This window comes from Pituophis catenifer, unplaced genomic scaffold, assembly GCF_029215685.1.
Source record: "Pituophis catenifer annectens isolate HBS135680 unplaced genomic scaffold, rPitCat1.0.hap2 SCAF_2, whole genome shotgun sequence".
In the NCBI taxonomy this organism is placed as follows: Eukaryota; Metazoa; Chordata; class Lepidosauria; order Squamata; family Colubridae; genus Pituophis; species Pituophis catenifer.
The window spans coordinates 280283728-280309392 of NW_027256882.1; the positions used below are offsets into that span (position 1 = coordinate 280283728).

General features: G+C 38.2%; 1 protein-coding gene across 2 annotated transcripts in view; it reads right to left on the minus strand.

The window, feature by feature from the left end:
* The window catches only part of WDR7 (WD repeat domain 7), a 224561-nt gene that overhangs the window by 8718 nt on the left and 190178 nt on the right, over positions 1-25665 (minus strand). For both annotated transcript variants that reach the window (XM_070935976.1, XM_070935975.1), the window contains one exon: positions 1823-1927. In XM_070935976.1, coding sequence (XP_070792077.1) covers positions 1823-1927 — 105 coding nt within the window. The remainder of the gene's footprint in view (positions 1-1822; positions 1928-25665) is intronic.

Consider the following 25665-nt stretch of genomic DNA (forward strand, 5'->3'; position numbering starts at 1 on the left):
GGTCCAATAAACATGTGGCGGCACTAATCCTACCCAGAACCCTGTCCACATCCTCGGGAGCCACAGGATCAAACTCCTCCCAGATAATATTCTCAAGGCCTGCCCCTGTCTCCTCCCCTGGACTCATCCAATCGGAGTCCAAGCCATCCCGAATCCGAGCGACTTTATCATGCAGGAATTGTACAAAATCCTCAGCACGGCCTTGCAAGGGATCTTCCCGCACTCCCCCCTGAAGAAGGGAGTGGGTCACCCTAAACAGGGCGGCTGGGCGGTTCTCTGCAGATGCGATAAGAGCGGAGAAATGGTTAGATTTCGCCGCTTTTATCGCCACTAGGTAGGTCTTGATATAAGACCTCACCTGTGTCCGGTCGGAATCGGATTGACTAGTCCTCCAAATGCTCTCTAGGCGTCTTTTCCGACGCTTCATCTCTCTCAGCTCCTCAGAGAACCAAGGAGCCAATTGAGATCGGCATCGGGTCAGAGGCCGCAAAGGCACGACGCGGTCCAAAGCTCCGGCGGCCGCACTCTCCCAGGCGGCCACCAGCTCTTCAGTCGAGTCGTGTGCCAGAGTCTCAGGAAACGGCCCAAGCTCCATCAGGAACCTTTCGGGGTCCATCAGGAAGATAGAAATTCTGGTACCGACTGTGCTGGTAAATTGAGGACTACCCGTCATTTGAAATATTTTGCTGTTTGAAGTAGAAGAGCAAATGATGCCCAGCTCAAAGCTATGATATATCTGCTGTTTATCTCTGGTTTCCAGCCAAAAGTGACCGTTGCAAACAATGGCCACTGCAAAAACTGTAAAATCAGGTCAGTCGTGTGATGACCCACAATGACCAGCAGGAAATACGACTATATAAATAAATATATATAAATAATCCTGGCTCAATTACAGTCATAGGTTGAGGATTATCTATAGCAGGGGTCCCAGCCCCCCGGTCCTGGATTGGGACCGGTCCATGGTATGTCAGAAACTGGGCTGTGCAAACACGCAGAGCCCCATCCATGGGATGCAGGCAGCACACAAAACCATGCTCCCTCTGATCCACGGAAAAACTTCCACGGAACTGGTCCCTGGTGTCCAAAACGTTGAGGGTCACTTACCTATAGTTTAGGGGACTGGCACAGAATAGACCCAGATTAAGGCTCAGCTTTACCTATAGTAATTCATGGAATGAATCTTGACCAGGCACTGTCTCTTAACCCAGTTTATCTCATAGCATTGTTGTGGGGAAAAAAAAGAGAGGACTTAATCTACTACAGGTATTCCTCAATTTACAATAGTTCATTTAGTGACCGTTTGAAGTTTCAACCGCACAGAAAAAAGTGACTTATGACCATTTTTCTGGTCACTTTTATCTGGTTTAATTAGGTATTTTAACTTTGAACTGTGGTTATTGTGGATTTTATTGTTGTGAGCCGCCCTGAGTCCGTTGGAGATAGGGCGGCATATAAGTTAAATAAAATAAATAAAAAATAAATAAATAAAATTTTCACATTGACGACCATTGCAGAATCCCCATGGTCCCATGATCAAAATTCAAACGCTTGGCAACTGATTCACATTTATGACGGTTGCAGAGTCCCGGAGTCACGTGATCAACCCATTGCGAACTTCTTGACAAGGAAAGTCAACAAGCAAGCCGAATTCACTTAACAACTGTGTTACTAATTTAACGCCTGCAGTCATTTATGTGACAAGAAAGGTCGTAAAATGGGGCAAAATTCACTTAACAACAGAAATTTTGGGCTCAATTGTGGTTGTAAATCGAGGACTACCTCTATAACAAACCAAAAATAAAATAAAATATCTGGGACTTACCTGCCAGAAGGAAATGTGACTATCAGTGTTGGAGTAAGTGGCAAGATACCGACCATCGGGTGCAAAAGCCACGGCTGTTATTGCCCCTTTATGGCCGTGAATTGTCTAAATAAGAAAGCAAGACAGAAAATGAGCATTTGATGTCATATAACATTATGCAATAGAATAGAATAGAATAGAATAGAATAGAATAGAATAGAATAGAATAGAATAGAATAGAATAGAATAGAATTCTCTCTTGGCCAAGTGTGATTGGACACACAAAGAATTTGTCTTTGGTGCATATGTTCTCTGTGTATATAAAGGAAAAGATACATTTATCAAGAATCATAAGATACAACACTTAATGATAGTCATAGGGTACAAATAAGCAATCAGGAAACAATATCAATATAAATCGTAAGGATTCAAGCAACAAAGTTACAGTCAGTCTTAGTTTAATATATAATTTCTAAATAAGGCTCCTCTTCAAATGATTGAAAGCTGTGTTGGTTATTTCACAGAACAGACAGACGATGTTAACACAAAATGTATTGTCTATCTAACTCACTCTGATCCAACCTCACAGATGTAAAATTCTCAGACCTCTGAATATTAGCCGCTCTGTCAGCAAAACCTATAATATTTCAGAAATGGGGGGCAGAGGGGGGAGGGAAGAAAAAAAAAAAACCCTATCCATAGTGATTTTCCCCATCCTCCATGAATGCTGAATAAAGTGCCGAAACAGCAGTTTATTGTGACCAGTTAGCTCTACGCTTTGATTAAATATATATAATCCAGACTGGAAATTAGCAAGACCAATCAAACGTTGCGGACTTTGGCTCTCTTCATATCTTCCTCTCAATGATCGAAACTCACATTCCGAGCGAGGAACGTTGTTGCTGCTATTGGAAAATGTTTGTTTGATTCATGCTTTACTCAACGTAAGTTGCTTCGCGACAACTTCCTCATGGTAAGGCGCTGCAGCAGGACACGGGGAAGACTCAGCAGAAATGCCAGGAGGCCGTACACGCATGAGCGAGTCTGCCTTTAATGCACTGAACATTCTTTTTACGCATGCTGCAAGCTGACCTTTCTGTCAAATGGGTCAACCGGTTGCGGTGAGAATATCTGTGCAGGGCTTTTAGTAGACTGTGTGATTCAAAGAGCTGTAGAGTTGTAGTCCTAGAACAATCAGTTAACCACAATGAATACCTAATATTACCCATTTTGTAGAAAGCTAAGACAAAACAAAAATAGAAGTGAGTTATATTTCATGAAACATAGAACAGAGGGGACAAGAAAAGTGGATATACGGATTACTTTGCTTTGGCATATTCTGCAAAAACGTGGATATCACGCCCCGTTTGACATTCTGCAGACAAAATCACCCTGGTATTAATTTATTTATTCATCCATTTTATGCGGTTGCCCATTCACCAAGCAAGTCAGGGTAGTTACCAAGTTGAAAACATTAAAAAAAAAATGCCAATCATAAAAAGAACCACATATGTAATCTTGGAATTAATCATTCAAGTAACACAGACTAGCACATACTAATGACTATTGTTAACAACCTGACCAAATGCTTTACAGAAGAACCAGGATGTCAAGTTCTTTCTAAAGGCCTGGGGTAACCTGGGGACAGGTCTAGCAACAGAAAAGGCCTGGGTCACATTAAGTGGAACTTTTTAACAGAAGGGGCTGGAACATGTCAATCCGATCTGATCTTGTTGGGGAGGCAGAAATAATTAGAGATAGACGGACCATCTTTCTTTCAAATAACTTGATCTTATGTCATGAAGGATTTTATAGGTGTCAACAACATCTTGCACCCATGAGCCCATTGTTAACTAGTGCAGCTTATAAAATAATGGGGTTTATATGGGTTGGGTATACCATGGTTTCCTATAGCTATCCACTCTGCTGCATTAGTTGGATTTCTGGACTACGTTTGGCTTCTAAGAGGTTGCCAAAGTGTAAGTGATCATAAGCAGAGCCTCCCAATGCAGGAATGGGTGACACTGGCAAACAAGATGGATTTGGTCAAAGGCCTTCCTAGCCATATGCCGCCATATACTCCTTGAGTTGAATTGTGCTCCAGTTTTGTCTGATGCAGCATGGATTCATTTAGTACTAGAGATGACAAGTCTTCAGGATAAGACTGATCCCGAGTCTTTTCTTCTCCTTCTAGATTCCCACAGAATTGAGACAGAACATTGAGGGCATCACTCTGGTATTTATTATAGAGAGAACATTCTTCTCTCTATTGTTGTATTAGGACTTCGACTAATTTCTAACAGCCATCGTTTTACCACTCCCAGTTGCAATGTATGCTGTGAAAGTTGGACCATAAGAAAGCTGAGCATCAAAGGATTGAGGCCTTTGAACTTGAACTATGGTGCTGGAGAAGACTTCTGCGAGTCCCTTGGACTGCAAGGCAATCAAACTGGCCAGTCCTAGAGGAGATCAACCCTGACTGCTCTTTAGAAGGCCAGATCCTGAAGATGAAACTCAAATACTTTGGCTACCAAATGAGAAGGAAGGACTCACTAGAGAAGAGCCTAATGTTGGGAACAATTGAGGGCAAAAGAAGAAGGGGATGACAGAGAATGAGGTGGCTGGATGGAGCCACTGAAGCAGTAGGTGTGAGCTTAAATAGACTCCAGAGCAGGGGTGAAATCCAGTAGGTTCTGACAGGTTCTGGAGAACCAGTAACGGAAATGTTGAGTAGTTCGGAGAACCGGCAAATACCACTTCTGGCTGGCCCCCGAGTGGGGAGGGAATGGAGATTTTGCAGTATCCTTCCCCTGCCCTGCCCACCAAGCCACGGCCACAGAACTGGTAGTAAAAAAAAAATGGATTTCACCACTGCTCCAGAGGATGGTAGAGGACAGAAAGGCCTGGAGGAACGTTGTCCATGAGGTCGCGATGAGTCAGACATGACTTTGCATCTAACAACAACAACAACAAAAAATCATTTTACCAAGTCTGGTTTGGCAGCTGTACTGCCAAATTCTGATTTAACTGGCAGAGATAATAATGAATCAAGGCTTATTTTTTACGATTGAATAAAAGTTTAGACAAAGGAAAGGAACATGCCTGCTTCAACAAAATTTACAAAGTAAGTGTCAAGATGCAAAATCTGTTAAATTAGATTTGTTTATGCCTAAGTGATAGATGCTTTTTGAAACACTAGAGAGATGACAGACTGTAGAATTTATCTTTCGGGTGGAGGTGGCGGCATTCTTTTTGCTGCCAAATATGTGTCTTACATAGTTTGTTAGTAGAGTTAGTTTCATAAGAGCTGAATCTTTATGTGCTGCTGTGACCACAGGAAAGCTCAAGGAATGCTATGGAGTTGCAGCATTTTTCATTCAGTTAGCAAATGAGAAGACAGTCCTTTTATGTTCATGGGACATAAGTTGCAGATGTAAACAGAAAAAGAGGGGCTACTGCTATAAAGGAATTATGAGTCCCGCCTAACCAAGCTGCCTAACGCTAGCAGAAGTATAACTTCAGAATGAGAGCTTCAATAGGCATATTGCACAGTTGCAGAAATATGACAGTTAACATTTGGGATTCCACATCATGACTGCAACTGAGGTCTGAGGAACAGTCATATTGTATTTTCATCAAATACATAAACCTTGACTTGTTATTGAATAGGTTTTCACTCATATGGCCACACAGAGGGGACCTGGATCTTTCAGTAGCTGAGAAAACTTCCACTTTGTGGCAGTCACCACTGTCTGTAAGCTCCTGTTTTACAGGATGTCCATCAAATAGTAAAATACCCTCATTACCCATTGCCAGATTAAGATTACAGCGTGCTGAGTGTTAAGATTAACAATTGCTTTTTAAAACAGACATAAATAAGACGATGAGAAGTTTGTTCACTTCTCCTCATGCGTGACATTTGTTGTTATGTAATTTCAATGGGTTAATGATGCTGTCAGCAAAAAAGTTGTAATTCTGTATTCACCCTTGAAAACATTATGTTTTCATAATGTCTGCTACTAATATTATCACTTTCAAGTGGAACTCACTGTTCTTCAAAGGGACACTGAATAAACGTGGGAAAAGTTTAGCGTTTGTTTCATTTATCTCATTTCAAAGCACTCCACATATGATTTTTGAAGGATAGGCCAGTGGTGGGTTTCAAATTTTTTTTACTACCGGTTCTGTCGGTGTGGCTTGGTGGGCGTGGCAGGAGAAGGATACTGTAAAATCTCCATTCCCACCCCACTCCAGGGGAAGATTACTGCAAAATCCCCATTTCCTCCCGAACAGCTGGGACTTGGAGGCAGAGAATAGATGGGGGTGGGGCCAGTCAGAGGTGGTATTTACCGGTTCTCTGAACTACTCAAAATTTCTGCTACCAGTTCTCCAAACTACTCAAAAATTTCCACTACTGGTTCTCCAGAACTGGTCAGAACCTGCTGAAACCCACCTCTGGTATAGACCATCAATTCATTTAAAGTGATAACCACTTCATTGAACTATGTGGGCTATTTTAAGCCTATCCTGCCCTACATACTGTAAATTTCACAAAACTCTGGCTCCTTGATCACTATGAAGTTCTGACCACCTAGATTTTTTTGGGGAATATTATGCCTATGAGTCTGGAAAAGATGACAACAGCCTATCCAAAGCTGAGACTCCATTGCTCAAATTCAAAGGCAAAATACTGAAATAAGAAGATTTAGGACAACAGTGAACCTTTCCAAGAATGGGTCTCTTATTAAAGAGTCACAAAGAACCCAGAACAATATCCAGAAATCTGCAGATGTTGTTGGCTTTGGCTGAAGTCAAGTATTCATGATTCCATCCCCACAAAAAAAAAAACACTGAATAAAAATGGAATTCAAAAATAACAAGGCATTTCTTACAAAAATGCTCACTATTGTTACACAATTCATTTTTATTTTTTATTTTAACCAGGCACTTCACAGACAATTAATGTTTGCCAATAAAGAATCTTGGATAATTAAATGGCAAGAATGAATACTGCTACTCTAGAAAGAGCATTAGGGATGCGGTGGCTCAGTGGCTAAAACGATGAGCTTGTTGATCGAAAGGTCAGCAGTTCAGCGGTTTGAATCCCTAGTGTTGTGTAACAGGGTGAGCTCCCGTTACTTGTCCCAGTTTCTGCCAACCTAGCAGTTCGAAAGCATGTAAAAAATGCAAGTAGAAAAATAGGGACCACCTTTGGTGGGAAGGTAACAGCGTTCTGTGCGCCTTTGGCGTTGAGTCATGCCGGCCACATGACCACGGAGACGTCTTTGGACAGTGTTGGCTCTTCAGCTTTGAAACGGAGATGAGCACCGCTCCCTAAAGTCGGGAACGACTAGCACATATGTCTGAGGGGAACCTTTACCTTTACCTTTAGAAAGAGTGTACAGAAGAGCAACAGAGATGATTAGGAGACTGGAGGCTAAAACATGTGAGGAACAGTTGCAGGAATTGGGTATGTCTAGTTTAATGAAAAGAAGGATTAGGGTGACTTGATGGCAGTGTTCCAATTTTTGAGGGGCTGCCACAAAGAAGAAGGGGTCAACCTATTCTCCAAAGCATGTGAAGGTGGGACAAGAAGCAATGGATGGAAACTAATCAAGGAGAGAATTAACCTAGAAATTAAGGAGAAATTTCCTGACAATTAGAACTATTAATCAGTGGCATGACTCGCCTCTAGAGGCTGTAGGTGCTCCATCACTTGGAAGTTTTTAAGAAGAGATTGGATAACCATTTGTTCAGAATTATATAGGGTTTCCTGTCTGAGCAGGAGGTTGCCTGGAAGACCTCCAAAGTCCCTTCCAACTCTGTTATTCTGTTACTATCCTTGATGTAAATTGGTATTTTGACGAGTTCATTCTTAGTAATTTATTAAACAAATATGATTTTTTAAAATCTGCAACAAAAGTATTTCTATTTTCTTGAGAATTTTGTTGACAATGGGCCCCATATTTCTAAAAGCTCAGCAGAAGAATGGATTGAGTGGCTGCTTGCATGTTAAATGCCCTATCACTGAAAATCTAAGCAAAGCAAAGCAAAATAAGGTAAAATTAAATACAGATCAGCAGTGAAAATAAGTCCCTTTGGTCTGCAGCAGCAAAAACCTGGGGCTCTATTTATATATCACAAAATATAAAAAATAAATTAACCAAAACATGACAAACAGTATATTTGAAACATTGAAAGCATTTATTCTTCAAACACAATCAAATAGACCTAAGAAAATAGACAGAAAGTAACAATAGAGTTAAAATAAAACTATGCAGTTTGAAAAATTTAGGAAGATGACAAGCTTGATGATTGGCACCAAAAATTGTAGGTAGGTATTTTTCTAAAAAGGCTGGTTTTACTGCTGTGATGTTAGTCTATATGTTAACAACAATCTATATATTAACAGGAGTCTAAATTTGTTATTGTTACATTATTAATAGGTAATGTCATTATTTTTAAGGAAATTTCACTGCAATACTTCTAAGATTCAATAAAAATAATCGGAATATACTGATATTTATATTTATTTGTTAATTATTTTTATAGCCCACTGTAATTCCCAACTGTAGGTGGTTTATAGAAAGTAATAATTAAAACAGCCAAGGTAGACTTAAACTAATAAAACATACAAAGTAAAGCATCTCATTGCATCATCACCCAAAAAAAGGAAAAAAATTATCCGGATCATCACATTCAGGATTCAGGCCTAGGCCTGAGACAGAGGCAGCGGATATATATATATTCTCTCTCTCTCTCTCTCTCTCTCTCTCTCTCTCTGTGTGTGTGTGTGTGTGTGTGTGTGTGTGGGTGTGTGTGGGTGTGTGAGAGAGAGAGAGAGAGAGAGATTTTTTATTCACTACTGCCAATATGTAGAAACTAATTATTTTCATTCATAAATGTGTCAATTAAATGAAATATCTATCTATCTATCTATCTATCTATCTATCTATCTATCTATCTATCTATCTAAACTGACAGCTCTTGAATGAAATTAACCGCTCTAATTCTAAGCGCATTTACAGAAGCAAAAATTGGTATCTGGTTTCACTGGAACCTCGTTTCCATTTGTCCTTAATATTACTACTTCAGTATTACACGTTCAAAAGAAAAATAGGGATCTATGGGTGGGATCCCACCCTTATACTTTATCATTTATTATGTATCTGTTTCTTAGACTTCTGGAAAAGAATATTCTAGAATAAAAATAAATCCTTTTCAAAATGAATATATTTTGATTTTTTTTAAAAAAAATTGTTTACCAAAGGCTTATTATTTTGTATTAGCTATCAGAAGTTATTTTGTATTAAAATCTAAGTCTGCATGATTTGATGTCCAGCATACAAAGAGCACAGAAAGTGACCTTGAACAGCAGTGTATAAAAATACATTTATCACTGAAGTGGCATGCTGGCTGTCAGTCAATATATGCCTCTCATTTGTTCAGCGGTTCTCCTGCTGTGATTCCCTCATTACAATTTGCTTTTACTTCCTGGGCAAATGACAAGCTGAAAATGAGGCAGCATCTTTGTTGGCCAAATTTAATCCAGGAAAAAAAAAAATTAGACAACAGCTGCAGCCATCCAAGTGGCTACGGAGCGTTTCACAAAACGTTATCTAAATTGTACAGTTTGTATACAACTCGGGTGTTACGTGATGCTAAATAGAAGAGGACCGAACGTGTCCTATATCCTCTAAACCCATCACATTTTATTAAGTTATTTACGTTGATCTCTTTAAAAAAAAAATCAATGCAGCCTATTTTTCAAGCACAGCAGACATTTACAAAGATTTGATTTACATTCGCAGTTTAAGAGGCTGAGACATCTTTTCTGTTTCCAGATATTTCATGATGACACCACCAAAAATTAATATGGCAGTAAAGTCAATAACACATTTTGAACAGTTATTCCTAATTAGGAGCGTTCACCTCTAAGTGGATGGAGTTAAGGCCTGGTTCACAGATTAAACTGTGGAGCATAAAATACTGTTCTACAAAAGAATAGATGCTATCTCTATCTGTAAAAATGCTATGAATGTATGATTTGTGGTTGCATCTTTGTTTGTAAAAATCTTTATCCACCTTTTAAAAGCAAGCTGAAATATTAAGTGATCTTTATTTAGAGAAAAAAAAATACATAACTAGTAATTTAAAAAAAATATGCTGAGGGAAAACAACTTTTTGTGTTATCGACAAAGAAATAAGCCATGCTGGTTGATTCCTTACATTTTAAAAGTAAATAATATTTATTTATTTGGCGCATAAACTCCTGTGGCTTCCATGGCAATCTTTTATTTTCAGAAATATTAAATTTTAATTTTAAGAAAATCTGAACACTGGCAGTCTTTATTTTTTCCTATTTTCTATAGCTTATGTTTCTGAATGCTGGCAGTCTTTATTTATTTTTTTCCTGTTTTCTATAGCTTATGTTTCAGTGTTTGTATGATCAAAGTTAGAAACGGAACAAAAAGGCACTTCTATATAATTGACTTTTAAAGAAGCATTCTGTGAGCTGTAAAATGTAGTTCAGAGATTTTGTGCACAAACACAACCAACAATTAAATACTTACAAGATTAACTGTCAACATGCATCACTTTCACCTAATCAAGCAAGTAGTCTTCATGAGCTAGAGGTTATAAGTCTTTGTGGAATATTTTTTATTGAATTAGAGAATTTCACACAATTGTCATTCTAATAATTAATATGAATCTGAAAAAGCACTATAAAAAACAACACGGAACACAGGAATATCAATACAGTTTTGCACGTACCTCCATCATTCGAATATAGTATTTCAAGTGGCACAGAGGGAGAAAAAAGTTAAATCTGCCATATTGCTGATAAATAAATATGCTTTATACACTTTTATTATCAATGTCTGGAACATAATTTAATAATTTAAGACTTAAGCAGGATAAATTATTTACAGAAACAAAATATGGAGAGTTGTATAATAATATTCCCGTTCTTTAAATGTGAGGTGTTTCTGTAAAATCAATATATCTATAATAAAGCCCACCCAAAATAATTTAATTGATTATATGCCGTCAGATTGCCATCAACTCTTAAGAGACCACATAGCGAAATTTTCTCTGTGAAAATCTGTCCTTTACCAGGTAGTACTAAACAGTTTATATATATATATATTTTCATAATGGTCCCTTTGAAACTTCTATAATTTCCCATAAAGATCGGTACTATACAGGCTTCTTAAAATCCCACATTATCATTTATATTGTTTTAAGAAACTGTACCCAAGATTATTCTATTAAAGACGGCTACATCTGCCCTTTGGCTGTACATGCTTTTAAAGCAGAGCAGCACCATTATCATTAAATATTTTTATATTTTATTTCTTAAAAGTAGATTTGTTTTCCAAGTTTTAAAATGTTTCAGAACAGATGCCACTTTTAGAAGAGACTTTAAAATCAGAACCAGAACTACAACTTGAACAGTGAATCCACACTTTCCAAAAACATGAAAAGAAAAGCTTCAGAGAAAAATATAAAATATACATATGACCCAGAAAATGATGCAGCCCATTCCGCATTTTAAAAATGTTGGATGTAAGCTTTTTCAACAGTTAGTGACCAGGTTTGCATGGTAAACTGTTTTTCTTTTTAAAAAACCCAGACATTCAGAAGCAGAGAGTATCAAGCTTGTAACCTGGTATTAACTCAATCAGTGTTAATCATGAAGCTGGGCATGTGGACTTTTTTTAAGGAGAGAGGAGAAGGGCAATATTTTACTTTGGCACAAATCTGCAGTCTTACCTCCTTATAGAGCCCTGTGGTCAAGATCCAAATATTTAAATATTGAACATTTAAAAAACGGCAGTTGGAAAATATATCTATTTGCAAACTTGAGTCATTATGCTGAAGGTAAAACTGTCGTTATACACAGTTTTGTGAAGACTGTTTATATTCAGGAATTGGGCCCAAAGTAAAAAGTTATGATTTCTTAAGAGGTGAGATGAATGAACAGACCTTCGATGAGCTGCCAACTCATCTTCTGAGTCAGAAGCGCACAACACATTTGAAAGGACATGTGTGAATATGTATTTCCTACTTTGGTATCTTATTCAAAGAATCCCTTGCAAATAACCTCTGTCTCAGGGATCAAGCTTGTAGGTTGTCATGTTTCACAAAGACATCAGTCACTGCAGAAGGGAAGAATATGTGTCCGTAAATGTTCAGCATCACTTAACCCATAAGGTCTGGTCAAGTGTTTTCCCATAAAGCAGAATGCCATTTTATTTACACAGCAATTCCAGCAATTAATCTCTTGGAGCAAATCAGTTTTCAAAGAGATATTCCAATAAATTCCCTCCTTTAAAAAAAAAATCAATCTTATTTGTTTCTAACTCATCTTGAGGAAAGGAAGCATTTTAACTGAAGTCTCCTCTAAGCTCCAGAGGCACATACCAGTCTGGGGTATTAGAACGCGTCACCTGGATAAGCTGAGCAAGGAGGTGTTTCACACCAAATCTTTTTTTTTTTTTGGTTTCTTGAATTAAGGTTTTCCCCATTTATAGCAGTGCTGCACCAACTCGGCTAACATACTTATGTGTTTAAATCAGAAGCTGTTAATTGACAGAGTCATAAAATCCAGCATTTGAAAAAGGCATTCTATCCCAGAGGCTTCATTTTTTAAACAACTAAATTGCATTTACTGAACAACGTGAGACAGTGAGGAAAGCAGCCAGCAATAGTTTTTTTCAATTCAACACCCCCAACCCTTCCAAATTTCTTGTCTGGATCAGTGGTGAAATCCAAATTTTTTTTACTACCGGTTCTGTGGGCGTGACTTGGTGGGTGTGGTGTGGCTTGATGGGTGTGGCAGGGGAAGGATACTGCAAAATCCCCATTCCCTCCCCACTCTGGGGCCAGCCAGAGATGGTATTTGACAGTTCTCCAAACTACTCAAAATTTCCGCTACCGGTTCTCCAGAACCTGTCAGAACCTGCTGGATTTCACCCCTGGTCTGGATGGTGCCTCTGGAGAAACTTTTTTTTTTTTTTAAAAAAGAATTTTTACTAAACAGTTCTACAGTTCTTTAGCAACACTAAGCTCTAATGCTTTCCTTGTACCCAGCTTAAGTAAATTATCATACCTGCTTCAGGCACGCTTTAATGAGGTGCGATGATGGAGGGTGGGGAGGGGAGGAAGCAGCACCAAGCATGATATCTATGGCTTTCTCATTGCCTCTGTGTGTAGATGATTATGGAAATATTAAGAGAGGGAGCAAAAATTGTAGGACTACCCTCTTCCTATCCTTAAACCTGGAGCTTACATGCTAGAAGAATGCCTGAAAGGCGCTTAGTTGAAATACATTTAAACTGGTGTCTGTTCTGTTTTCCGAGTCCCAATCTATATGGGTACTGATCAACACAATCAATGGTTTATCTGAATATACAGTATCTTTATTTTGTGGCAGGTGGAATTTAACTGCATTTGCAATCAGAGAAGAAAATTACCAGGGAACGTCTGAAACTAAAAACCAAGTGGTTGAATTAAATGCTTACTATTTCAGAAGTGAAACTTAGCTATGTAAACCAGGGGTGTCAAACTCGATTTCGTTGAGGGCCACAACAGAGTTGTGTTTGACCTCAAAGGGCTGGGGGTGGGCGTGGTCATGGCCTGCAGAGTGCTGATGGAGGCCATGGAGGCCGAAAACAGGCCATGCAGGGGCTGCACGCAGTCCCTTGCAGCCCATTTTGGCTGGTAGAGGTACCGCAGGCTGGTCCTTTGATATTTGCAGGCTGGCCCTGCGGGCCAGATTTAAGCACCCTGCAGGCTGAATCCGGCTCTCAGGCCTTGAATTTGACCCCCCTGATCTAAACAAATTAGGCCAGAAAAGCTCCTAGGGTTGAAGATATCCAGAGACAAACTATAAAGAAATACAACTTGCTGAGTGAAGATGGAAAATTTTGGATTGTTTACACCACCATAAGGGATGCAGTGGCTCAGTGGCTAAGACGCTGAGCTTGTCGAAAGGTCGGCAATTCAGCGGTTCCAATCCCTAGTGTTGCATAACGGGGTGAGCTCCCATTACTTGCCCCAGCTTCTGCCAACCTAACAGTTCGAAAGCACATAAAAAATGCAAGTAGAAAAATAGGGCCACCTCTGGAGGGAAGGTAACAGCGTTCCGTGCGCCTTTGGCGTTTAGTCATGCCGGCCACATGACCACGAAGACTTCTTCGGACAGTGTGGCTCTTCGGCTTTGAAATGGAGATGAGCAACGCCCCCTGGAGTCGGGAACGACTAGCACATATGTGCGAGGGGAACCTTTACCTTTACCTTACACCACTATGCGTGTTTACATGAAGTTTTTAATCCAGTTCTTTATGCCAGAACAAGCAATGATGTTGGATCCAATAAAATGAGGTAACTGCAAATTATCTGTTTATTGCTGACTGAACAGGTCAAACCAAAATTTTCCCCCAACTATTTAATGTACATGTTTAGATCCATAGGTCACAAATCAAAGAGAAGAGAACTGGCTCTAAAATGCTATCTTTTGGATCCTACCTTCTATGAATGAGCTCAACACCATGTCTCCAATGGTCATTCCAATAAGGCATGTTAGAAGAACCATGAAATTGCACTATCCCTTCTTTTACCATTGTATTTGCACATGCATGATCATGACATGTCCATCAAAGAGTTTTAGGAACAGGATTCTACATAAGATATTCCAATCCCTACATGTGAATAATAAGCATTCTTCTTTCCTTCTTTTTATTATATAGGCAACTTTCTGGGTTTGAGAATAAGGAACAGGGCTGCCACTATAGCCAATATTATGAAAAAGAACAATGATAGCAGAGACTCTCATGCACCAAATGATTGAATAATTTATGGCATCGCACTGTCATATTATGCAAATACACTTTTAAAATACTATTCGGCCCAAAGAGTTTCTTGTCTAATGGCTGTTTCTTCCCCTAAAGCCATCAATTAGGGATTGCCACCCAATTACCATCAAACTTCTTGGAAAATATTAACTCCAGGATCTGCTCTTGGAAATAAATAAGGTACTTAACTCTCCATGCCTAACTTCAGTAAAGCTACCATTCCACTGATAAGATTGAAATTGGCACTTCCTAGCTTGCTATGCTGGTTGTGTAGCTTAGTTCCAACAGACGCATCCTAGAAATAGCAGTCACATGAATAAGAAATTAGAAGTTCCACACCAGCCTTAACGAGTTAACTGAATAGCTAAGGTCTAGCACTGGGCCAAAGTTTACTTCCAAACCAAGTCAATATACCAGAACCTATCCCTTGATTTCATTTTAAATATAGCAAGCAGAAGATTAAATATCTCACTTTTTCCTAGCATGGTCAAGGAAAAGCTTTTGTTGCACTTCAGTTATTCTTATGACTCAAGAATCTCCTATGGTTTCTATGGCACAACCTGAAAAAATATATATCAAATTTTGTTAATAAGCAAATGCTACCAGCTTTTTACACAACTGGGTATCAATTTGTTTTGCACACTAGAACAGCCAAGCATGTTGGAAGCAGAAGCCAAGGCTGTGTATGGGGTCTAACAGGAAGGTGCTCTGTACTATCTAATGATGTCCACAGGGACAACATGCCAGAGTATTGCTGAGAAAGAAGTACAGTAAATACTGACATTAAGTTTTAAACCTGGAATGATATTTGTATCTTGCTGTGGTCTCTCATTCTCTTGAAAACTCATTTTGTTTGAAGATTTTATTTCGAGGCTGGTGACGGCTTAAACTTTGGAACACTTTTCACAAAAGTTATGTAATTACTGGTTTTTCAATGCGCTGCCTGACAATATTCCAGTTTTTTTAAAAAAAAAAAACACTGAAAAGTAGATGTGGGTAATTATTAGCTTGCTTTTTGTGAGCTGCTTTTGATCTTCCAATTCAAAGGGACTTCTATTTGAAAAGCAGAAACGAGCTCGGCTCTTAAGCAAGCTAAAGCGGGAAAGCTAAGTTGCTCTCTATACTTTACAAAATCAGGCTGTCTCTAATCATCCCCAAATTGACGTGATCATACAACACCAATCTCAGCTTGTTTCTTCTGCTGGCCCCTACTACATCTGGCCAGTCAAGATTGTGAAATCTGTTTTCGGGTTGCACAGTTTAAGCACAGTACAGGGACATGTCCCAAGTTGTTTTACACAATCCATGCATGATAGTGCGGAAAGAATAATCCTTAAATGAAGTGGACAAAGAAAAAGAAGAGCAAAGGGAATTGGAAAAGGGGAATACTATTCAACCATTTCCAACTTTTTTTCTCCTTAAAGATTAAATTAAGCAATTTAGGAAGAAAGGTTATTCCTTTGGTCTGTATCCATGTTCTCCATTTTGAGAATTAATTTCCTCAAAATGATCACAGTAATATTTAACATGTGCGATTTACACACTGAAGGCAAGCAAAGAAGCATTTATACATTGTTGCCCTTGATGATTTCATTTTCAGCATGATTCAGATAGCTTTTGCTTTCAACCATGTTCATTAGCGTTTTGGATCAATTTCAAATATAACTTTTGATGTGCGGATTAAAATGTAATCTCACTGCAATCTCATAGCGTCACTTGAAAAACCAGTTTGGAAACTTTCCAATAAATATTCAAAAAGAATTCAAAAACAGATATTCAGATTCAGATGTGCATCGGTGTAATGAAGTCCTTGGTTTGCATTTTTGACGTGACAGAATGAATAACCAATTATTAACCACAAAACATTGTTTTTTAAAGCTACATTTCCTCAACCATTTTCCATGTCCTCGCAAATTGCCTTATAATGAATATGACAGAATTTACATTCTAAACATCATTTCTAAATGACCAACAATTTTTAAAAAACCTTAGAATGTGATTTCTTTTTAATGAACATCAACTAACAATTTTTCTGTGTTTCAAACTAGGCCACTCAAAAATACATGATTAGCAGCTTTTTCTAGAGTGGTTTTTTAAAAAAATTCCTAGCATTTTCACACAAGTTCCAAATCCACTTTATTTTTCCAGGTCAAGTGGGTGTTGATCCTTAGAATGATAGAATAAGAAAATTCAAATTCAGCCTATAACAGTGGCTCCCCCAAGGGAGAAGATGTCTGTAAATTTATTGCATAGATCCACAGTATTTAATTTTTTTGGTTACAATTAAAAGAGCAATATCACTGCCACATTAAAGACAGATGAGTTTATTCTTCCCCAAAAAAAGACATCTACAGTTGTAACCAGTAGTCTCAGCAATACAGTTTTAGCTGGATGCTCTTTGTTGGCATAGCTAAGGATAAAAAAAAAAAAAATCCAGAAAATTGTACTCTCAAATAGCAATAGCACTTAGACTTATATATCTCTTCACAGTGCTTTTACAGCCCTCTCTAAGTGGTTTACAGAGTCAGCCTATTGCCCCCAACAATCTGGGTCCTCATTTTACTGACCTCGGAAGGATGGAAGGCTGAGTCAACCTTGAGCCTGGTGAGATTCAAACTGCCAAATTGCAGGCAGCCGGCAGTCAGCAGAAGTAGCCTGCAGTACTGCATTCTAACCATTGGGACATTTCTCACTGTACACCTATACAATCACTAGGGCAGTAGCCTATTGGCTAAAAATGACCCAGATGGATGCCAGCAGACTCCCTAAAATATGTCTAGAGGAACAGCAGATTTCAAATCCTCAAAGGTATTCCTGGCTAACCCGGCTGTCAGAAATATTGAACCGATATGGCGTAGGGTTCCCGTTGTGTGACACACTGAACCAAGTTAAACAACGGATTAAAGATATACATGGGCAAATGGACATGGCAACCCTTTCAACTAATCATTCCCTTAAACTGCTGACAGCAGTTAAAACAACTTTCACTCTGGAAAAGTATTTACATTTAGAAATGCCATCAGTGGAGAGACAGTTATTTGTTAAGTTTAGATTCGAACTTCTAGATACCAATGTTAGATTCGGCCGTTATCGGAAAATCCCATATGACAAAAGAATATGCATATGTGGGGTAAACGTCGTGGAGGACACGGCGCATATAATATTCGAATTTAGTCTCTATCAAGAAGTAAGAAAACAATATCTGTCCCCAATTATAAATAAATTTCCCCACTGGAATATAAGCCAAAAATTAGCATTTCTGTTGAGGGCTGACTCTCCTCCCCTGGTAAGAGCGATCACTCGATACCTTAAAAAAATTACGGCAATATGAGCCAGTTATATCAAAAAAATTTTTATCGATTGTAAGGAAGATGAGCTCAGTTAGAGAGGAGCTATCCTATTTGGGTTATCTAGTCTTGGCAACTTAGCTATTGAAATTTGATATTGTAAAATTTTAATGTCATCTATCATATATTTTTAGATTGCTATTTTTGTAACTGTTTTATCTTTTCCCCTTTTTCTTTTCTGTTTTGTTTGAAAAGGCCTTCGGGCTATTCAATAAACTATTCTTTAAACCTTTAAACCATTCTAACCATTGTGCCACCGCAGCTCTCTAATAGATGCATTTAAGCATGTCCAAGTTTGATAGGGCCTAAGTATTTGTATCAGAAAAATGTTGAACAAAGTTCTCAAAGCCAGCGGAGTGAAGTAAGAATCTGGAAAATAGATGCAAACAGCCTGGACAACACTACAATTAACATAAACCATAATAGAGAAGACCAGGGGCGGGCTTCAAAAATTTTAGCAACGGGTTCTCTGCCTGGTTGCTGGGTAGGTGTGGCCAGAGTAGGTGTGGCCTACTCGGCTTCCTGCACCATGGCGGGGTATGTTTTTGCCCTCCCTGGGCTCCGGAGGCTTTTCTTGAGCCTCTGGGAGGGTGAAGATGGCTTCCCAAAGCTCCGGAGGCCCTCTGGAGGCCAGAAACAGGCCCATTTCCCGCCTTTCCGAACTTCTGGTAGGCCTGTTTTTTGCCCTCCTCAAGCCTCCGCGTGTGCCCTGCACTTACTTGCATCAAAATGGGCTGTGTGGGGACTCCTGGGAGGGGCGGGGCGGGGCAGGCGGGGCCAGCCAGAAGTGGGATTTGGGGGTTCTCCAAACTGCACAGAATCTTAGCTAGAGGTTCTCCCAAACCCCTGCGAACCCCCAGCAGCCCACCTCTGGAGAAGACCATTCTCATCCCCGTATGTAACAGGATAGCAAATATGATATGCTGCACAGTTAGATTCAGCATCACTTTTTCAGTGTTTCCATCCATTTCCCTCCAGTTTCAACGTGGTGAAGGTTTGGAGTCAACAGAGCAAGCCAAACGTAGGTGTAAAAAGGGTGTGCATAGGAGAAATATTGTTATCAACCATTTATTGGGCTTGCATCTTAAATCCAATGTCTTTGAACCAAGAGAGGCAGATATAGATACTTAGATATATACATATACATATACATACATACATACATACATACATACATACATACATACATACATATATATACACACACCTAAAGTATTGGATATATATTCCAAAGACACACATGATATAATGGATCAGCTGGCCATCTAGCTCCTTTTACAACAGCTTTGCAAAAATATACCTTCTGAAGTTGAAAAGCAAAATAAGAGAATACAAGCACTTTCATTTCCTTAAGGGAACCCAAAGCCCCTTGAAGGCAACCTTGTAACTTTCAAATGTCATGTCTAGAGAAATATCATAGGTCATCCATTAAAAGAATAGAAAATAAGCTTGTCATAATTTAAAAACGTAAACGCAGAAGGAAATCCAACAGAGGAAAGCATACATAAAACCAAACAGCATATAGAGATGAAGCCAGAACTATTTTTGTTAGGAATACTTCCAGGGACATATGACAAAAAAATACAATACTTAATCATACATATTTAAAGGTTTTTAAAGGGGATTGTATTGGTTTTTTTTTTTTTTACTGAATTTTATGTGTTTTTTATCGTTGTGAGCCACCCTGAGTCCTTTGGGAGAGAAGGCAGCATACAAGTTTAATAAAATAAATAAATAAATAAATAAATATTACAACAGCAGCAAGAATAATATATGCACAAAATTGGAAAAATAATAATATACCACCAGAAGAAAATTTGGTCAGAAAAGTTTTGGAGTGCGCAGAGATGGACAAACTCACAAAAGAAATACAAGATAAGGAGGAAACAAAATACCATATGGCATGGGAGAAATGGTATGAATGGTTAGAGGAGAGGTATAAAGGGCAAAGAAAGATTAAATGAGGAAGATACAAGAGTTGAAACGTAGTAACGAACAAGTGGAAATGAAACTGACACAGAATGTATGATCAAAATTTAGTACATTGTTATTTTTATATATATAAATCAATATTAGAATCATAAATTGAAGTAAGGGAGAAAAATGGATATATAAGAAATGATTACTAATACAGAAATGTTGTAAAGAAGAAAATTGTAAAAAAAATTTTTGTTTGTTTGTTTAAAAAAAAACAATTAACTCATCAGTGTCAAACCAATTTCCTATAAATTTTCCACTGGGTGGTGAAGATATACTTGGAGAAGCTGCCTTTTTTAATAGACAGATAGTTAACTTACTGCTGACTAGGTTGAGTAGCAGTGGATTTCCAAGATTTGAGGGATAGGTTATTCCCAGCGTTTTACAAGGAATTCACATTTATTTGGAGGCATCTCATAGGTTTGGTAGTAAATGAAGTTCATGTGGATATGGGGGTACGGCTATTTTTACCATCAGACCAGTCTTACCAGGAAGGCTAATATGTTTTACAAACTGGGTTATTAGCACCCAGTGATATTTGAGTTTGAGAATTCTGTTTAATGCCAATACTGGGGAAAATAGACATATTCAATTCAGTGGTGAAATCCAAATTTTTTTACTACCGGTTCTGTGGGCGTGGCTTGGAGGGCATGGTGTGGCTTGGTGGGCATGGCAGGGAAGGATACTGCAAAATCTCCATTCCCACCCCTCTCCAGAAGGATACTACAAAATCCCCATTCCTGCCTCACTCCTGGGGGAAGGATATTGCAAAATCTCCATTCCCACACCACTCTGGGGCCAGCCAGAGGTGGTATTTGCCGGTTCTCAGAACTACTCAAAATTTCCGCAACTGATTCTCCGAACTACTCAAAATTTCCGCTACCGGTTCTCCAGAACCTGTCAGAACCTGATGGATTTCACCCCTGATTCAATTACATGTATGCCCCCGTTTTCACCAGATTACAAAATTTATTGAGTACCCAAGCCAGCTATTAATATTAAAAAAAATATGATTCATTGACACGAAAACAAGAAGCATTTACTGCCAATGTAAGTAAAAAATAAAGGCACATATCAATGCAGTCCAGGTGTGTCAAACTGGTGGCCTGCGGATTGGATACATCATGCACAGGCCACGCCCACCCGAGTTCCGTGAAGGCAAAAATGTCATGATACATCATGTGATATCAACATGACGCGGTGAGTTTGACACCCGTGATGCAGTCAGTTCATTACAGCAATAGGATTTTTTTATTTAAACTAAATTTGGTTTTCTTTTATACTGAATGATGAAAGGTATGTCTTTTTCTCTCTGTGTGCAGACAAAGTGAAAGTCAAAGACATGAAGATAAGAGAAAAATATTAATGAGAACTGCAGAATTTATGTGTTTAGCAAAGAAAAAAATTACAGATAGATGACACAAACAAAGAAAAATGTTACTCAGAAATTTAAAAGTAAATTTACTTTACTTTTTATAAAATAAATTTACAAGTTTCAAAACACAAGATGGCTTTTCTTATTTGTCCAAAAAATATTTGTACAAAAGACACCGAAGCCTATAATAATTGATCTATTAACAGGTACCAAGTGGGGGGGGGGATAATAATAAAATAATACAGGAATTTTGCACTTCAGTCCTAAACTGAAGTCCACAAGCATGTTGCAATAATATCAGTAGCTGTGATGCTGTATGTTTATCATGAGATAATCACACCCCTGGAGGATTAAAGGCACTCAGCTGAACCTTATGCCTCTGAACACACTTGGGGTGCCATTATCTGATGATAACCCTACTCTCTGTCAAACCTTATTGCTTAATTAGGGTTTATGAAGGTGATAACAAGAGTAAAAAAAAAAAAAATCAGATGAACACCACCCAAGACGACTGATACCTTAATCAACTTAAATCTAGCAGCTGAAAATAGACATGACCAACAAAAAGCATATAATCACTTAGCAGTAATTATGTTCTATAGAAGAATGCATCAGCTGATAAGTGATGTGGAAATTCCCACACTTAATCATTTGTTCAGTCAATGGTTTTGCGAAAGGAAATTTAATGTGCACTTAGGAAAACATTAAGGCAGCCTCTATGGGCAAAAATGAATTCTCCTAATCCAAGATTGAAGCAAAAAGGGGTGCAAGAGAAGAAAATTCAAGAGCACAAATAGGCACACCTCCCATACATCCTCAGCATCAAAAGTGCTAAAGCAAAAATGTTTTCTGAGCGCAACAGAGCATTGTCTGTCGAAAATCTAGGCCTTTTGTTAATGTTCTGTAAATTCTTTTCTTATTTGCAGATGGAACACACTCGCGGATCTGGTACACTTGGAGCTGCTTTCCAATTCACAGCGAAACATCCATTATCTTTATCAAACAACAATATCTCATCGCAGTCCATTATCAAGATGGAGTCTTATTTTAACTGGACTGCAGCCCTATCTGTATATCAAGGCAGGCCACGGTGGCAGAGAGTGAGTGAAAGCCTGTGAAATAATCAATAATAATAATCAAATTGTGGCCGACAGGTTGTGAGGATGGAAGTTTTTGATGAAACCTCAACCTTTCCGTCTCTGTGTGTGTGTGTTTGTGTATGTGTGTGCCTGTGTGTGCAGATGATAAGGTTTAACCTTTACAATACCGGATAACTATGACTCAGAAGCAGCAGCCCATCATGCATATAAGAGAAGCTGGACATTCAAGAATTGCATCATTTGACCAAACAGCATTCTCTGTGCATGCGGGACTAAGGAGAGCTGTATGAACATCATAATAAACCACAACGCAATGTATTTCAGTGTTAATGGAATTTGGGTGGGATTAATAACCCCCAAAGACAATGAAATAGTGTTTTAATACTATGAATTGATTCAGCAATATGCCTAAAAGTTAGAATCCAGGCAGTTATGATATTATTGAGGTTTCTCCGTGGTTTATAATAAGAAATAAAACCGAAGAAACTGAAAATAACCAAGAGTAGCAAAGAGCTATTTAAAATAACTAACCACCCAGAGTTCCTTCTAGAGATGGGTGGCACATTAATCTATTAAATAAATAAAAAATAAAAGCAAAGAAATGGATTTATCTTGATAGTGAGAGGGCCAGCTTATTAATTAATTAACCAAAGAAATGAATAAATAAAAGCGAGTTGGGGGGTGTTTTTTAAAGACTACAGATAGGTAGCAAATGAAGCCAAATTTTCACAATGAGGTCACTAAGAGGGAGAGTCATATAGAAAGAGGCGTTCCCTCAGAGGTTGCACTCCATTTTGTGACTTTAAAGATTTTTTTTTTTTTTTAAAAAGGGCTAACTGTTTTATCCAGAAACCAATAGACAAAGTATGTATATTTTTGGCAGATGTACAACGTGACCACTTTAAGATTTATTTATTTATTTATTTATTTATTGATTGATTGATTTACATTTATTTATTTATTTATTATTTGGACTTATATGCCGCCCTATCTCCGAAAGGACTCAGGGCAGCTCACAACAATAAAACACACAAAGTTCAATTTTTTTAAAAAAATACCCAATAAAACTATAAAAACCATTAAAATCCCCTCTAAAACCCCTTCAGTCCAAGCCGGCCAGGCGAAATAGACATGTTTTAAGGCCACAGCGGAAAGAGCGAAGGTCAGGGGCTACCCGGAGCCCCAGGGAGAGCTGATTCCACAGGGTAGGTGCGTCCACAGAGAAGGCCCACTCCCTAGGGGCCGCCAGCCAACATTGTCTGGCCAATGGCACCCCAAGGAGGCCCTCCCTGTGGGAACGCACCGGGCAATGGGGAGCTGTCACTGGTTGCAGATGGTCCGCCGAATACCCCGGGCCTAAGCCATGTAGGGCTTTATAGGTGATTACCAGCACCTTGAATCTCAGAGACTAATGATCTAAGATCTTCCAGAGACTAATGTGCTGAGTCTATGCTCAGTTTATTGCCATTGAAATTTCTGGAATGAGATACATAGGAAACTAACTACAATTATAGTAATCAGATCTGGAGATTATCAGTTTGTGTTAGTATTATTTTTTTTCTTGTATACTAACTCAAGAAGCTTGGGAAAGTAAGTTCTTACACTGTCGCAAGAAGTCAGCTTGATACCAAATCAGTCTGTGAGCAAAACAAGAGATGGGTGGACGGTGACCTATCCATATGTTGCTTAAGTCGGAGAAGGACACACAAGAATTTGAACATCAGTTTCACTATAAATAGAGCTTGCATTGTGCTTGATACACCACAGTCAATGTAATATGTGATGGCCTTATTCATTTTGCCAGAATAAGCCTATTTATCAAAATCTTGTAGTTTTGCAATTTCTTGCCAAGGCTGACACTGTTAAAATTATTCCTGGCAAATGCCCCACCCAAGAAATCCAGATAGTAATGCTCTTTTGGGGACAATCCAAATCACTCCATCATTTGGAGATTTACTACCTCTCTGAATACAGATAATCTCTTATCTAATCCTTTATTAAGTAGGCAGAATTCAGACAAACACCATTCCCTAAAGATATGACAGAAATCAGATTTGGGTATCATCAGCATACTGACCACACCTTAGATAGGATTTCCTAAAATCTCGTTTTATCGGTTGCATGTATCAAAGCACTATCAAAAAATCCTGGAAATAGAATGGAGTCTGAGGGAGCCCATATAATTTCCTTCTGTTTTCTTCAATAATAGCCTCCAAGTGGCACAATTTGCATTCTACCTTTAAGAAAAACAAGGAATCACTTTGAATTACTTTATATTCCAAAGTCTCTCAAGCAATTGAAAAAAAACAACAACCAACAAAGTCCTAGTTAGATATGCTTGCTGCCTTGGGCTACTTATATGGTAATAAAGGCAGGATAAAATTCGAATTAAACAATGAAACTTGATTTGAAGCCATTTTGAAACGGGCCAAAATCTACATATGTCACCTCTAATTCTCAGAACAGTTGATATTAAAGAATTCTTGATAAATAAAGTACTAAATCCCTGCAAACTATGATTTTGGTTTAAGACATTAAAAAACAAACTACCTGTGTCTGCACTCTATTTTCCTCTCTTAGAAAGAAATTTTCATTTTACAACCTCCATCTGTGTCAAACCAAAATTTCAACTATGAACAGACACATACTAACTAGTACGTTTAATTGTTCATAACATAATACTATTTTGTTTGGTCAAAACTAATTACTCCCGAGAAAAAATTATCTATTTTCTATATTTCCAATACTGTCTAAAAACAGGTTTCTTTTTTTAATGCACAAGGTATCTGTTATTATTCATGTGAAACATTAACAAATATGTTTCTCATGGCCAGATTGCCACTAATAAATTATTCTTCTCTGCCGTAATGCAAACCTCAAGATTTAAAAACACGTTTAAGTGCCTATAAGAATATTTTGTTTTTAAAGAAGTACACACTTTTGTTATTTATTCTACTAACTCAACAAATTTAATCCCTTAGCAATTAACTTGGAATTAATTTAAATTTATGTAATTCAATCCCTCCTTTTTTAAACTAAGAGATGGGAATAATGTCACCATCTCACTGTAAGGAACTGACTGAAACAATTTTTTTTTGCAGTAGCATACAAATACATCTGTACCAAACCTCTTGCTCCTAAACTATTTATAAAAACCTCTATGAATTAATCCAAATTTACAGAGTGAACATTGCAAGTATGTGTG